The sequence below is a fragment of the Oncorhynchus keta genome, unplaced genomic scaffold (genome assembly GCF_023373465.1).
Source record: "Oncorhynchus keta strain PuntledgeMale-10-30-2019 unplaced genomic scaffold, Oket_V2 Un_contig_6299_pilon_pilon, whole genome shotgun sequence".
Lineage (NCBI taxonomy): Eukaryota > Metazoa > Chordata > Actinopteri > Salmoniformes > Salmonidae > Oncorhynchus > Oncorhynchus keta.
In genome coordinates, this window is record NW_026288783.1 from 16,369 (window position 1) to 30,477 (window position 14,109).

A 14,109-nucleotide genomic window follows, 5' to 3' on the forward strand; every position below is an offset into this window, starting at 1 on the left:
GCTGTATAGGATATACTATGGCTCCTCTGTGATGCTGTATAGGATATACTATGACTCCTCTGTGATGCTGTATAGGATATACTATGACTCCTCTGTGATGCTGTACTCACTAGTCTGTATAGGATATACTATGACTCCTCTGTGATGCTGTACTCACTAGTCTGTATAGGATATACTATGACTCCTCTGTGATGCTGTACTCACTAGTCTGTATAGGATATACTATGGCTCCTCTGTGATGCTGTATAGGATATACTATGACTCCTCTGTGATGCTGTACTCACTAGTCTGTATAGGATATACTATGGCTCCTCTGTGATGCTGTATAGGATATACTATGACTCCTCTGTGATGCTGTATAGGATATACTATGACTCCTCTGTGATGCTGTACTCACTAGTCTGTATAGGATATACTATGACTCCTCTGTGATGCTGTACTCACTAGGCTGTATAGGATATATTATGGCTTCTTCCTCTTCCTCTTTCTTGACGTTGAAGAACCCTGAAGGAAACACACAAGATTTAAATAACGGCAAGTTGTAAATAAACAAATCACAAAGAGAGAGAAGGCAAGAGCACCTGTACTTGGGTGAGCCACACCCCATATCTCTTCCTCCTCTTCTTCTGTTTTCACATGAGCAAAACTCAGGTACGTTGTTAGGGGTGTTGTTAGGGGCCCACAGTCCTCCTGCTTCACCCCCTCAGGGTCTGCATTACTTGGTCTCCATGGATACCTTTGGGCCCAGGGGACCCTGTGAGTTTGGTCTCCTGAGAGAGAAGAAAACAGAAGTGGATTTGTCACTACAATTATTTCCAGACAAAGCATTTTTATGGTTACATGTAGCTTTCTTTAGTGTGCGTATATATATTTTAAACTTTAATATATATATTTACTTTAACATTTTTTTTCTAAGCACATGCCGGCCAGGAACAGTTGTAATGAATATAGTTGTTCAGTTTAACTCAATTCTTTGGTAGGTACCGAACATATTTTAACATGATTAAGTTTGAAAAATGTGTGAATGGCAAGTTGAATGGCTGTTTCCTGGGCTTAAAGGATAATCGCAATATTCAACTGACTCCTTCGTAAACCCAGATTCTGGTTTATTCTACATCATGCCTGAACATGCATCTCTATACATATTCATTGATGGAAACTGCTAGCACCAACATGGTCGCTGCATATCACCATTCTAGCTATTTCACATATAATGTTGAAACGTATCGATTAGACTGCTTCCACCGGGCAAGGAAACTGCTGCTTTGTTCAGAACCACTGAACTGAGCAGACAAAAAAAAAACATACGTCCACCTTCGAAACATTATAAATGTTATATTTGAGTGTATTGTTATCTACTCACCACCACGTCCATTGTATATAGTAGTGCTCTTTGAAAAAAAAGAAGAAGCTCAGAATATGAAACAAACCGGTTGTTGTTTTTCTTCCGGCTTCCGCCTCAGTGTCGTCAGACGTGACCATCTAGACGAGAGTAATCAACTACCGCTTGTGATTTATCTTTTACTTCTGTCTTTTTTTTACTGTTAAGCTAGCGAGTTTATAGTTGGCGGATGGTAGCTTCTTATCTTCCCATTTGCTAATACAACTATTCAGCTATGAACTTCGCTTTTGTCTGACGATCATCGGCCACGGGACTTCGTTGAACGGCGACTTTTGGAGATCACCGTCATATGTGTTGTCCTGGGCAACAGACTTAACAGGTTAACAGGTTTAGCTACCGTTAGCCGTGGCCCTGTCCTGGTTGACATGACAACTTTCCCGACCCCTGTCCTGGTTGACATGACAACTTTCCTGACCTGCCGATGACCCGTATGTCATCCCTGTGATATTCCTGCCCGGTGGGACCATCTTAAACAACACATCATGGATGAGGTGACAGGAAACTTGTCTGGGGGGGGGAAGGAACCGCTTTCTTTCAATATATATGAGTGTAAATATTTCATGTAGCTCGCTTGCTGGCTTGTCGCCGATGCTAACTAGTGTCTGCTGTCAGTTGAATTGTTGGTTGTAATAACAATGTCGTTTTTAGCTAATCACATAGTCACCATTTTATGTGTCTAGCGTTAACTGTGTTGTTTCGCATTATGAACAAAAACACAACTTCTTGATTTGAGTTTTTTTTAAACTTTAGTAACCGGCAGGAGACGATACAGCACAGCAGTGTAGTGATGTTCCTAACTCAGGGTCCAGCGGACTAGACTGAACCAAGTGCTGAATTTGTTTAAATTGTTTACCTGTAAGGGTGAAGCCTTGCCTGTGCTGTTCTCTGCTACAGGAGTCTGTAGACCAAGTGTCCAACCTGTCTCCTCTTCGCCACAACGCTGGAGCTGACTGTAACCATGGTGACCAGAGCTCACTGTTGAGCCAGCGGGAGATGGTGTTGGAAAACCACGATTATCTCCATCACCGTGAAACACTGGCCTCAAAGGTTTCAGCGGAAGAGAGAGGAGTGTGGTGCGAGTCTGATGTCCCTGTAGTACAACAGAACAACCTCGACAACACAACATCATCCACTAAGAAGTCTTTCCCTTGCTCTGTGTGTGGACGACTCTTCACTACAAAACAGTCCCGGGACCGACACATGAAGACCCACACGGGAGAGAAGCCGTTCCACTGCACCGTGTGTGGGAAGAGCTTCTCTCAGCAGTCCTCCTTTAGGATACACCAGAAGAGCCACACGGGGGAGAAGCCCTACCGCTGCCTTGCACCTGACTGTGGGAAGAGCTTCTACCAATCAGGAGCCTTGTTGAGACACGGAAGGGGTCACGCTGAGGGTCGACTAGACTAAGAGCTGCTGGAGATGTGCTGCCACACCAACAGGAGCTGCTTGTCCAACAGGACGATACCAGTAACAAGGTGGGGAGGACTAGGGCTGTGTCTCAATTGGCACCCTACTCCTTATATAGTGCACTACTTTTGACAGGAGCTGGCTATAATCAGTTACTCAGCCCTATGGGCCCTGGTCAAAGGTAGTGTACTATTTAGGAATAGGGATTGGTTCTGGTGCCTGGTAAAAAAGTAGTGCACAATATAGGGATTAGGGTGCTATTTGAGACACGACTCCAAGACAACAAGCTGTACAATAACTTCTCAACAGGTTTTAACTGTCTTTAACTTCTCATTGTTGCCTCATTTTAGAATTCTAAACTTCAGGCTGTAGTGGATGTGCTGCCAGAGCAAGAGGATGTCCGTCGGGCTCAAGGTACTGACAGGTGGTCTAGGAAGACATGTTGCTACTATGCAAATCATGTTCAAGTTCCATAAATCACCCAGGCCGGCCCCCATTGATAAAGGGCCGTAGTACCTCAAGGTACTGACGGGTGGTTTAGGAAGACATGTTGCTGCTATACAAATCATGTTCAAGTGAGTTGCTGGCCCTTTGAGGTCCACAATATACACTGAGTGTACAAAACATTAAGAACACCAGCTCTTTCCATGACATTTATTTATATATATATATATGTATGTGTATGTGTGTGTATGTGTGTGTAATCCCCATCCCCGCAGGAGGCCTTTTGCCTTCTGGTAGGCCGTCATTATAACTAAGAATTTGTTTTTAACTGACTTGCCTAGTTAAATAAAGGTCTATATATATTTTTAAATAAACACAGACTGACCAGGGGAATCCAGCTGAAAGCTATGATCCTTATTGGTGTCGCTTGTTAAATCCTCTTCAATCAGTGTAGATGAAGGGGAGGAGACGGGTGAAAGCTATGATCCCTTATTGGTGTACAAATTGGTGTTTGTTAAATCCTCTTCAATCAGTGTAGATGAAGGGGAGGAGACAGGTTATGAAAGCCAGTGTAGATGAGACAAACTATGACATTATTGTGTGTGTGTGTGTGTGTAGATGTGTGTGTGTGTGTGTGTAGATGTGTGTGTGTGTGTGTCAAGTGTGTGTGTGTGTGTGTGCTGTGATGTGTGTGTGAAAACCCATTCAGAGGGTGAATGGGCAAGATAAAAGATTTGTGCCTTTGAACAGGGTAGTAGGAGCCATAAAACCAGTTTGTGTCAAGAACTGCAATGCTGCTGGGTTTTTGATACTTAACAGTTTCCTGTGTGTATCAAGAATTGTCCACCACCCAAAGGACATCCAGCCAACTTGACATGGGAAGCATTGGCCAGTCAACATGGGCCAGCATCCCTTCAACTCTTTAGACACCTTGTGGAGTCCATGATCCTCCCTGACAAATTTAGTCTGTTCTGAGATCAAAGGGTGAGTTGCAACTCAATATTAGGGGAGGAAGGTGTTTCTAATGTTTTGTACAATCAGTGTAAATATGCCTCTGGACTCTTTGAACATTATTCAGTATAAAAACAATGTTCCACTAACCTCTTGAAAAGTTTGGGGGTCACTTAGAAATGTCCTTGTTTTTTGAAAGAAAATACATTTTGAGTTTTGCATTTAAAATAACATCAGATTGATCATAAATACAGTGTGGACATTGTTAATATTGTAAATTACTATTGTAGCTGGAAACGCTGTTTTTTAAATTATCTACATAGGCGATGAACAGAGGTTGTTATCAGCATCCATCACTCCTGTGTTCCAATGGCACGTTGTGTTAGCTAATCAAAGTTTATCATTTTAAAAGGCAAATTGAGGAACTCTGTATTCTTTTTTGCCCATCTTAATCTTTTATTTTTATTGGCCAGTCTGAGATATGGCTTTTTCTTTGCAACTCTGCCTAGAAGGCCAGCATCCCTGAGTCGACAGTTTCTTCAAACTGCTGCGCTGAGACTGGTGTTTTGCGGGTACTATTTAATGAAGCTGCAACTAGACAGTCTAATGTACTTGTCCTCTTGCTCAGTTGTGCACCGGGGCCCCCAGTTTCTTTCTATTCTGGTTAGAGCCAGTTTGCACTGTTCTGTGAAGGGAGTAGTACACAGCGTAAATGTGGAGATCTTGTTTCTTGGCAATTTCTCGCATGGATTAACCTTCATTTCTCAGAACGCCTTTTTTGAATAGAATGACGATTGATTTTCACTGTGGAAGTAATTTTTGTTTCTGGCCATTTTGAGCCTGTAATCGAACTCCCCACAAATGCTGTTGCTCCAGATACATTTTCAACTAGTCTAAAGAAGGCCAGTTTTATTGTTTCTTTAATCAGAACAACCATTTTCAGCTGTGCTAACATAATTGCAAAAGTCCGGGTGGCTGGTGAAGAAGCCGGATTTCTAATGATCAATTTGCCTTTTAAAATGATAAACTTTGATTTGCACAACCAAAGAATTTCTGCATGAACTGTCAGAAACCGTCTCATGTAAGCTCATCTGGGTGCTCGTTGTCCTCACCAGGGTCTCGACCTGACTGCTGTTGCTGTTTAATTAAAACCTCGGCCATCCCGATGAAATGACAACAGCCAGTGAAAGTGCAGGGCGCCAAATTCAAAACAACAGAAATCTCATAATTAAAATTCCTCAAACATACATGTATCTTATACCGTTTTAAAGGTAATCTTGTTGTTAATCCCACCACAGTGTCCGATTTCAAATAGGCTTTACAGCGAAAGCACCACAAATGATTATGTTAGGTCACCACCAAGCCAAAGAAAAACTCAGCCATTTTTCCAGTCAAAGAGAGGAGTCACAAAGCACAAATAGAGATAAAAATAATCACTAACCTTTTGATGATCTTCATCAGATGACACCCATAAGACTTCATGTGACACAATACATGTATGTTTTGTTTGATAAAGTTCATATTTATATAAAAAAATCTGAGTTTACATTACGTTCACTAGTTCCAAAAACATCCAGTGATTTTGCATAGCCACATCGATTCAACAGAAATACTCATCATAAATATAGATGATAATACACATGGAATTATAGATATACCTCTCCTTAATGCAAAAGCTGTGTCAGATATTTAAAAAAAAAAAACGGAAAAAGCAAACGGCTCTCAGAAAAGAAATACCTTTTTTTCCCGCATGTTGGAGTCAACAGAAACAAGAAATCACATTATAAATATTCCCTTACCTTTGATGATCTTCATCAGAATGCACTCACAGGAATCCTAGTTCCACAATAAATGCTTGATTTGTTCGATAGTGTCTATTAATGTCCATGTAGCTACTTTTGTTAGCGCGTTAGGTACACATATCCAAACGCTCGTGCAGGTCGTGCAGATCCCACAGGTCGAAGAAACATTTCAAACTAAGTATATAATCAATCTTTAGGGTTTTGTTATCATAAATCTTCAATACATCTTCAATGAAGTTCCAACTGGAGAATTCCTTTGTGTCTAGAGAAGCAATGGAATGCAGGTCGATATCATGTGGAATACGCGTGACCAGGAAATGGCTCTCTGCCAGTAACCTGACTCATTCACCTCTTATTCAGGTCCACAACACAGTAGATGCCTCATTCAAGTTTCTAAAGACGGTTGACATCTAGTGGAAGCCCTAGGAAGTGCAACTTCATCCATATCCCACTGTGAATTCAATAGGGCCTGGGTTGAAAATCGACCAACCTCAGATTTCTCACTTCCTGTTTGGATTTCTTCTCAGGTTTTTGCCTGCCATATGAGTTCTGTTATACTCACAGACATCATTCAAACAGTTTTAGAAACTTCAGTGTTTTCTATCCAATACTAATAATAATATGCATATATTATCAACTGAGACTGAGGAGCAGGTCGTTTACTCTGGGCACCTCTGCGCACCTTTCATCCAAGCTACTCAATACTGCCCCTGCAGCCATAAGAAGTTTTAATCAGCTTCTTGATATGCCACACTGTCAGGTGGATGGATTATCGTGGCAAAGGAGAAATGCTCACTAACAGGATGTAAAGAAATTTATGCACAAAATGTGAGAGAAATAAGCTTTTTTATGGGAAATTTCTGGGATATTTTATTTCAGCTCGTGAAACATGGGACCAAAACTTGACATGTTGCGTTTTATATTTTTGTTTAGTGTATTTGAAGTCATTCCAAATACTTTATCTGGGACTAATTGGGCTTAATTGAACCAATAAGAATAGAAGTCTTGCGCAATGGAACCAATAAGAGTAGACGCAAAAAAAACGCAAACCCCGCCCATCTGGTACTCCTGGCAAGCTAGAGCAAACACAAACAGTATCTGAAAGATTTCAGATAGTATTTGAACCCAGGTCTGGTGGCCACTGGTCTAACCCAGAGACATATATTTAGAGCGTTGGACCAACTTGGAAATTGTAATTTTGTTCTAATTCTAGACATAGTGACATAGAATTATTTAAATGTTTCCAATGTTATGCTAATGTTATGCCAATGTGCTAACTAACATGGGTTATGCTAATGGGGTGCTAATGGAGTGCTAATGGAGTGCGAATGGGTTATGCTAATGGGGTGCTAACATGGGTTATGCATGGGTTATGCTACATGGGGAGTGCTAATGGGGTGCTAACATGGGTTATGCTAATGGATGGGTGCTAATGGAGTGCTAACATGGGTTATGCTAATGGGGTGCTAACATGGGTGCTAATGGAGTGCGAATGGAGTGCTAACATGGGTTATGCTAATGGGGTGCTAACATGGGTTATATGGAGTGCTAATGGAGTGCTAACATGGTCTAACATGGGTTATGCTAATGTTAATGGAGTTTCATGGGTAAATGCATCATAATGCTGAAGCCTTAATCGCCCAGCTGTCTAAACACATGGTTCTGGTCTAACCTCAATCAATCAATCAATCAAATGTATTTATAAAGCCCTTTTACATCAGCCAATGTCACAAAGTGCTGTATAGAATCCCAGCCTAAAACCCCAAACAGCAATGCTGATGTAGAAGCACGGTGGCTAGGAGGTACTCCCTAGAAAGGCAGGAACCTAGAAAGAAACCTAGAGAGGAACCAGGCTAAGAGGGGTGGCCAGTCCTCTTCTGGCTGTGCCGGGTGGAGATTATAACAGTACATGGCCAAGACGTTCAAACGTTCATAGATGACCAGCATGGTCAAATAATAATAATAATAATCACAGTGGTTGTAGAGGGTGCACCTCAGGAGTAAATGTCAGTTGGCTTTTCATAGCTGAGCTTTCAGTTAGAGACAGCAGGTGTGGTAGAGAGAGAGAGTCCAAAACAGCAGATCCGGGAAGGTAGCATGTCTGGTGAACAGGTCAGGGTTCCATAGTCGCAGGCAGAATATATTATATATATATATATTAGAGAGTAAACCTCTCTCATTCCCACAGGAGACAGTCCTGCCCCTCCTCCCAGCTCCGTCCCCTCTACACCGGGAGGACTACCTGTCCAACACCAGCAGAACCACAACAACACTTCCAACACCTGTCAGAAGTGCGGAGAGCAGTTCTCTACCTTCTACAAGCTGCGTGTCCACCTGACCACCCACAGGGAGAGAAGCCCTTCTCCTGTCCAGACTGTGGTCAACGCTTCTCAGCCCGGGGCTACATGGAGTCACACCAGAGGGTAGGTTCAGTTGATTTTGACCATTGGGCTCTGGTCCCAAATGGGATCCTATTACCATTGGGCTCTGGTCAAAAGTATGTCCCAAATGGGATCCTATTACCATGGGATCTTGGGATCCCATTTGGGACGCACTTGGATCCTATATAGGATAGATGACAGGAACATTTGGGATGTATCCCCTATTTCTTTATTTAAATTGTTGTTCAGTTTAAAACCATTTTAAAAACAAAGAAATCCCAGAGGACAATGAAAGTGTTAAAGCTGAAATCCGTAACGGGGGAAACAGTGGTTCACCCAGACTGTTCACCCAGACTGTTCACCCAGACTGTTCACCCAGACTGTTGACCCAGACTTTCACCGTTCACCCAGAGACAGGCTGTTCACCCAGTTCACAGACTGTTCACCCAGACTGTTCACCCAGACTGTTCACCCAGACTTCACCCAGACTGTTCACCCAGACTGTTCACCCAGGCTGTTCACCCAGTTCACCCACTGTTGACCCAGACCGTTCACCCAGACTGTTCACCCAGACCGTTCACCCAGACTCACCCAGACTTCACCCAGACTGTTCACCCAGACTGTTCACCCAGACTGTTGTTCACCCAGACCGTTCACCCAGACTGTTCACCCAGACTGTTCACCCAGACTGTTCACCCAGACTGTTCACCCAGGCCGTTCACCCAGACTGTTCACCCAGACTGTTCACCCAGACTGTTCACCCAGGCGCTAATGTTGTTGAGGGTCCAGCAGCGCACCAACAAATATGGTGTTCTAGCGCGTGCAATGATGTCCGAGGGAAAAGTAAAGTGTTCATCGTTTTCAGTAACTTCTTTATTATTGTAATATCCTAAATGGACGTGGCAGTTCCACCAAATGCAGATTCCATGTTAAAGGATCACTTTAGTCAAACAATATATTTAGGGTATTTTCATTCATTAGCCAATGTTTGTACAACCCCCCCCCCCCAAAAAAAAAAAAAAAAAAAAAATGTTTTTAATAATAATTGTGCATTTCAAGTTTTGTAGATTGAGCACTTATTGTCCAAAGCAAAAACTCTGATCGTTAAAAAAAAAATGTTTAATTTAAATACACTTATTTCCAATGGGGTCCTGGGTGTAGGTACACATCAAGGAGAGACCACACCCCTGCCCCGACTGTGGTAAAAGGTTCCTCTCCCTGGGAGACCTGAAGAGACACCAGCAGAGCTTCTCCGAGGAGAGACCGTACAGCTGCTCCGAGTGCAGGAAGAGTTTCACCCAGCCGGGGTTCCTAAGGGCACACCAGAGGACACACACCGGGGTAAAAGGTTACCGCTGCCCCTACTGTCACAAGGACTTCTTCACTGCCTCCAGTCTGAGGAGACACAGGAAGCAGGCGCATGCGGAAGAGACCGTTACGCTGCCCCCTAGTGGTGGGCTCCAACTGTCACATGCTGGAGAGAGCCTGGGTCAAGCTGAAGCTGGTGTACCAGGACTGAAGGTCATAGTGAAGGAGGAGGAGGATCCTGCTTTTGGTGAGTACATGTTCTGTCACATGTCATGGTCACACCTTATTATGTCAGACCGGTTTAGTTACACACCAACTACTAATAAAACGAAGTATCAAATCAAATCAAATCTAATTTTATTTGTCACATACACATGGTTAGCAGATGTTAATGTGAATGTAGCGAAATGCTTGTGCTTCTAATTCCGACAATGCCGTAATAACCAACAAGTAATCTAACTAACAATTCCAAAACTACTGTCTTATACACAGTGTAAGGGGATAAAGAATATGTACATAAAGATATATGAATGAGTGATGGTACAGAGCAGCATAGGCAAGATACAGTAGATGGTATTGAGTACAGTATATACATATGAGATGAGTATGTAAACAAAGTGGCATAGTTAAAATGGCTAGTGATACATGTATTACATAAGGATGCAGTCGATGATGTAGAGTACAGTATATACGTATGCATATGAGATGAATAATGTAGGGTATGTAACATCATATTAGGTAGCATTGTTTAAAGTGGCTAGTGATATATTTTACTTCATTTCCCATCAATTCCCATTATTAAAGTGGTTGGAGTTGAGTCAGTGTCAGTGTGTTGGCAGCAGCCACTCAATGTTAGTGGTGGCTGTTTAACAGTCTGATGGCCTTGAGATAGAAGCTGTTTTTCTGTCTCTCGGTCCCAGCTTTGATGCACCTGTACTGACCTCGCCTTCTGGATAATAGCGGGGTGAACAGGCAGTGGCTAGGGTGGTTGTTGTCCTTGATGATCTTTATGGCCTTCCTGTAACATCGGGTGGTGTAGGTGTCCTGGAGGGCAGGTAGTTTGCCCCCGGTGATGCATACCAGGCGGTGATACAGCCCGCCAGGATGCTCTCGATTGTGCATCTGTAGAAGTTTGTGAGTGCTTTTGGTGACAAGCCAAATTTCTTCAGCCTCCTGAGGTTGAAGAGGCGCTGCTGCGCCTTCTTCACGATGCTGTCTGTGTGAGTAGACCAAATCAGTTTGTCTGTGATGTGTATGCCGAGGAACTTAAAACTTACTACCCTCTCCACTACTGTTCCATCGATGTGGATAGGGGGGTGTTCCCTCTGCTGTTTCCTGAAGTCCACAATCATCTCCTTAGTTTTGTTGACGTTGAGTGTGAGGTTATTTTCCTGACACCACACTCAGAGGGCCCTCACCTCCTCCCTGTAAGCCGTCTCGTCGTTGTTGGTAATCAAGCCTACTACTGTTGTGTCGTCCGCAAACTTGATTGATTGAGTTGGAGGCGTGCGTGGCCACGTAGTCGTGGGTGAACAGGGAGTACAGGAGAGGGCTCAGAACGCACACTTGTGGGGCCCCAGTGTTGAGGATCAGCGGGGTGGAGATGTTGTTGCCTACCCTCACCACCTGGGGGCGGCCCGTCAGGAAGTCCAGTACCCAGTTGCACAGGGCGGGGTCGAGACCCAGGGTCTCGAGCTTGATGACGAGCTTGGAGGGTACTATGGTGTTGAATGCCGAGCTGTAGTCGATGAACAGCATTCTCACATAGGTATTCCTCTTGTCCAGATGGGTTAGGGCAGTGTGCAGTGTGGTTGAGATTGCATCGTCTGTGGACCTATTTGGGCGGTAAGCAAATTGGAGTGGGTCTAGGGTGTCAGGTAGGATGGAGGTGATATGGTCCTTGACTAGTCTCTCAAAGCACTTCATGATTACGGAAGTGAGTGCTACGGGGCGGTAGTCGTTTAGCTCAGTTACCTTAGCTTTCTTGGGAACAGGAACAATGGTGGCCCTCTTGAAGCATGTGGGAACAGCAGACTGGTATAGGGATTGATTGAATATGTCCGTAAACACACCGGCCAGCTGGTCTGCGCATGCTCTGAGGGCGCGGCTGGGGATGCCGTCTGGGCCTGCAGCCTTGCGAGGGTTAACACGTTTAAATGTCTTACTCACCTCGGCTGCAGTGAAGGAGAGTCCGCATGTTTTCCTTGCAGGCTGTGTCAGTGGCACTGTATTGTCCTCAAAGCGGGCAAAAAAGTGATTTAGTCTGCCTGGGAGCAAGACATCCTGGTCCGTTTTCTTCTTGTAGTCCGTGATTGACTGTAGACCCTGCCACATACCTCTTGTGTCTGAGCCGTTGAATTGAGATTCTACTTTGTCTCTGTACTGACGCTTAGCTTGTTTGATAGCCTTGCGGAGGGAATAGCTGCACTGTTTGTATTCGGTCATGTTACCAGTCACCTTGCCCTGATTAAAAGCAGTGATTCGCGCTTTCAGTTTCACGCGAATGCTGCCATCAATCCACGGTTTCTGGTTAGGGAATGTTTTAATCGTTGCTATGGGAACAACATCTTCAACGCACGTTCTAATGAACTCGCACACCGAATCAGCGTATTCGTCAATGTTGTTATCTGACGCAATACGAAACATATCCCAGTCCACGTGATGGAAGCAGTCTTGGAGTGTGGAATCAGATTGGTCGGACCAGCGTTGGACAGACCTCAGCGTGGGAGCTTCTTGTTTTAGTTTCTGTCTGTAGGCAGGGAGCAACAAAATGGAGTCGTGGCCAGCTTTTCCGAAAGGAGGGCGGGGCAGGGCCTTATATGCGTTGCGGAAGTTAGAGTAACAATGATCCAAGGTTTTTCCAGCCCTGGTTGCGCAATCGATATGCTGATACAATTTAGGGAGTCTTCTTTTCAGATTAGCCTTGTTAAAATCCCCAGCTACAATGAATGCAGCCTCAGGATGTATGGTTTCCAGTTTGCAAAGAGTCAAATACAGTTTGTTCAGAGCCATCGATGTGTCTGCTTGGGGGGGAATATATACGGCTGTGATTATAATCGAAGAGAATTCTCTTGGTAGATAATGCGGTCGACATTTGATTGTGAGGAATTCTAAATCAGGTGAACAGAAGGATTTGAGTTCCTGTTTGTTTCTTTGATCACACCATGTCTCGTTAGCCATAAGGCATACGCCCCCGCCCCTCTTCTTACCAGAAAGATGTTTGTTTCTGTCGGCGTGATGCGTGGAGAAACCCGCTGGCTGCACCGCCTCCGATAGCGTCTCTCCAGTGAGCCATGTTTCCATGAAGCAAAGAACGTTACAGTCTCTGATGTCCCTCTGGAATGCTTCCCTTGCTCGGATTTCATCAACCTTGTTGTCAAGAGACTGGACATTGGCGAGAAGAATGCTAGGGAGTGGTGCACGATGTGCCCGTCTCCGGAGTCTGACCAGAAGACCGCCTCGTTTCCCTCTTTTACGGATTCGTTTTTTTGGGGGGTCGCCGACTGGGATCCATTCCGTTGTCCTGGTTGAAAGGCAGAACACAGGATCCGCGTCGTGAAAATCATATTCTTGGTCGTACTGATGGTGAGTTGACGCTGATCTTATATTCAGTAGTTCTTCTCGACTGTATGTAATGAAACCTCAGATGACCTGGGGTACTAATGTAAGAAAAGAGGGATTCTCCTATAAAATATAAATCATTAAAGCTAGAGTCCTTAATTATAACAATAACAAAGGGGACACCCCGCCCCTGTTTTGGTAAAAAGCTGAGGAACTGGCCTGGAGAAATGTAACCACTCTCAAATGCATAGACCGAGCAATGAATGCAAGGACTGACCATCTATGATATCAAAATGTATAGTTTTAAGTCTACAAAAGTGTTTGATAAAAATGTACATTGTTTACAAACATTAGAGCAAAACAATTTTATATTTTGGGTTCAGATGGGGTATGACAGTTGAACTAAACTCATATAAATATTTCTAAGTTATATTCTACAAGAATCACTGGGTATATATCATTAAAGGAATGTTCCACAGCTTTCCTCCACAACTCCACAGGAAGTTGTTACACGCAAACCTCTCCGGCCACGTTGCAACTTGGTTCTATCTGAGATGCTCCACCCAGTCCCCTCCTTATTGGATACCAGGAAGACACAAACCCAAGTCCCCTCCTTATTGGATACCAGGAAGACACAAACCCAAGTCCCCTCCTTGTTGGATACCAGGAAGACACAAACCCAAGTCCCCTCCTTATTGGATATCAGGAAGACACAAACCCAAGTCCCCTCCTTATTGGATACCAGGAACATACAAACCCAAGTCCCCTCCTTATTGGATACCAGGAAGACACAAACCCAAGTCCCTCCTTATTGGATACCAGGAAGATACAAACCCAAGTCCCCTCCTTATTG

The 14,109-nt window shown here is 43.9% G+C and overlaps 1 protein-coding gene across 1 annotated transcript; it reads left to right on the plus strand.

Annotated features, from left to right (window-relative positions):
* Positions 1-1,926: 1,926 nt before the first annotated feature.
* LOC127925813 (zinc finger protein 572-like) lies at positions 1,927-9,970 on the plus strand (the record flags this gene model as incomplete). Its single annotated transcript, XM_052511140.1, has 4 exons — positions 1,927-2,877; positions 3,160-3,223; positions 8,195-8,429; positions 9,549-9,970. Coding segments are annotated over exons 3-4 (440 nt in total), but the record flags the coding sequence as incomplete, so codon positions are not given.
* Positions 9,971-14,109: the final 4,139 nt, after the last annotated feature.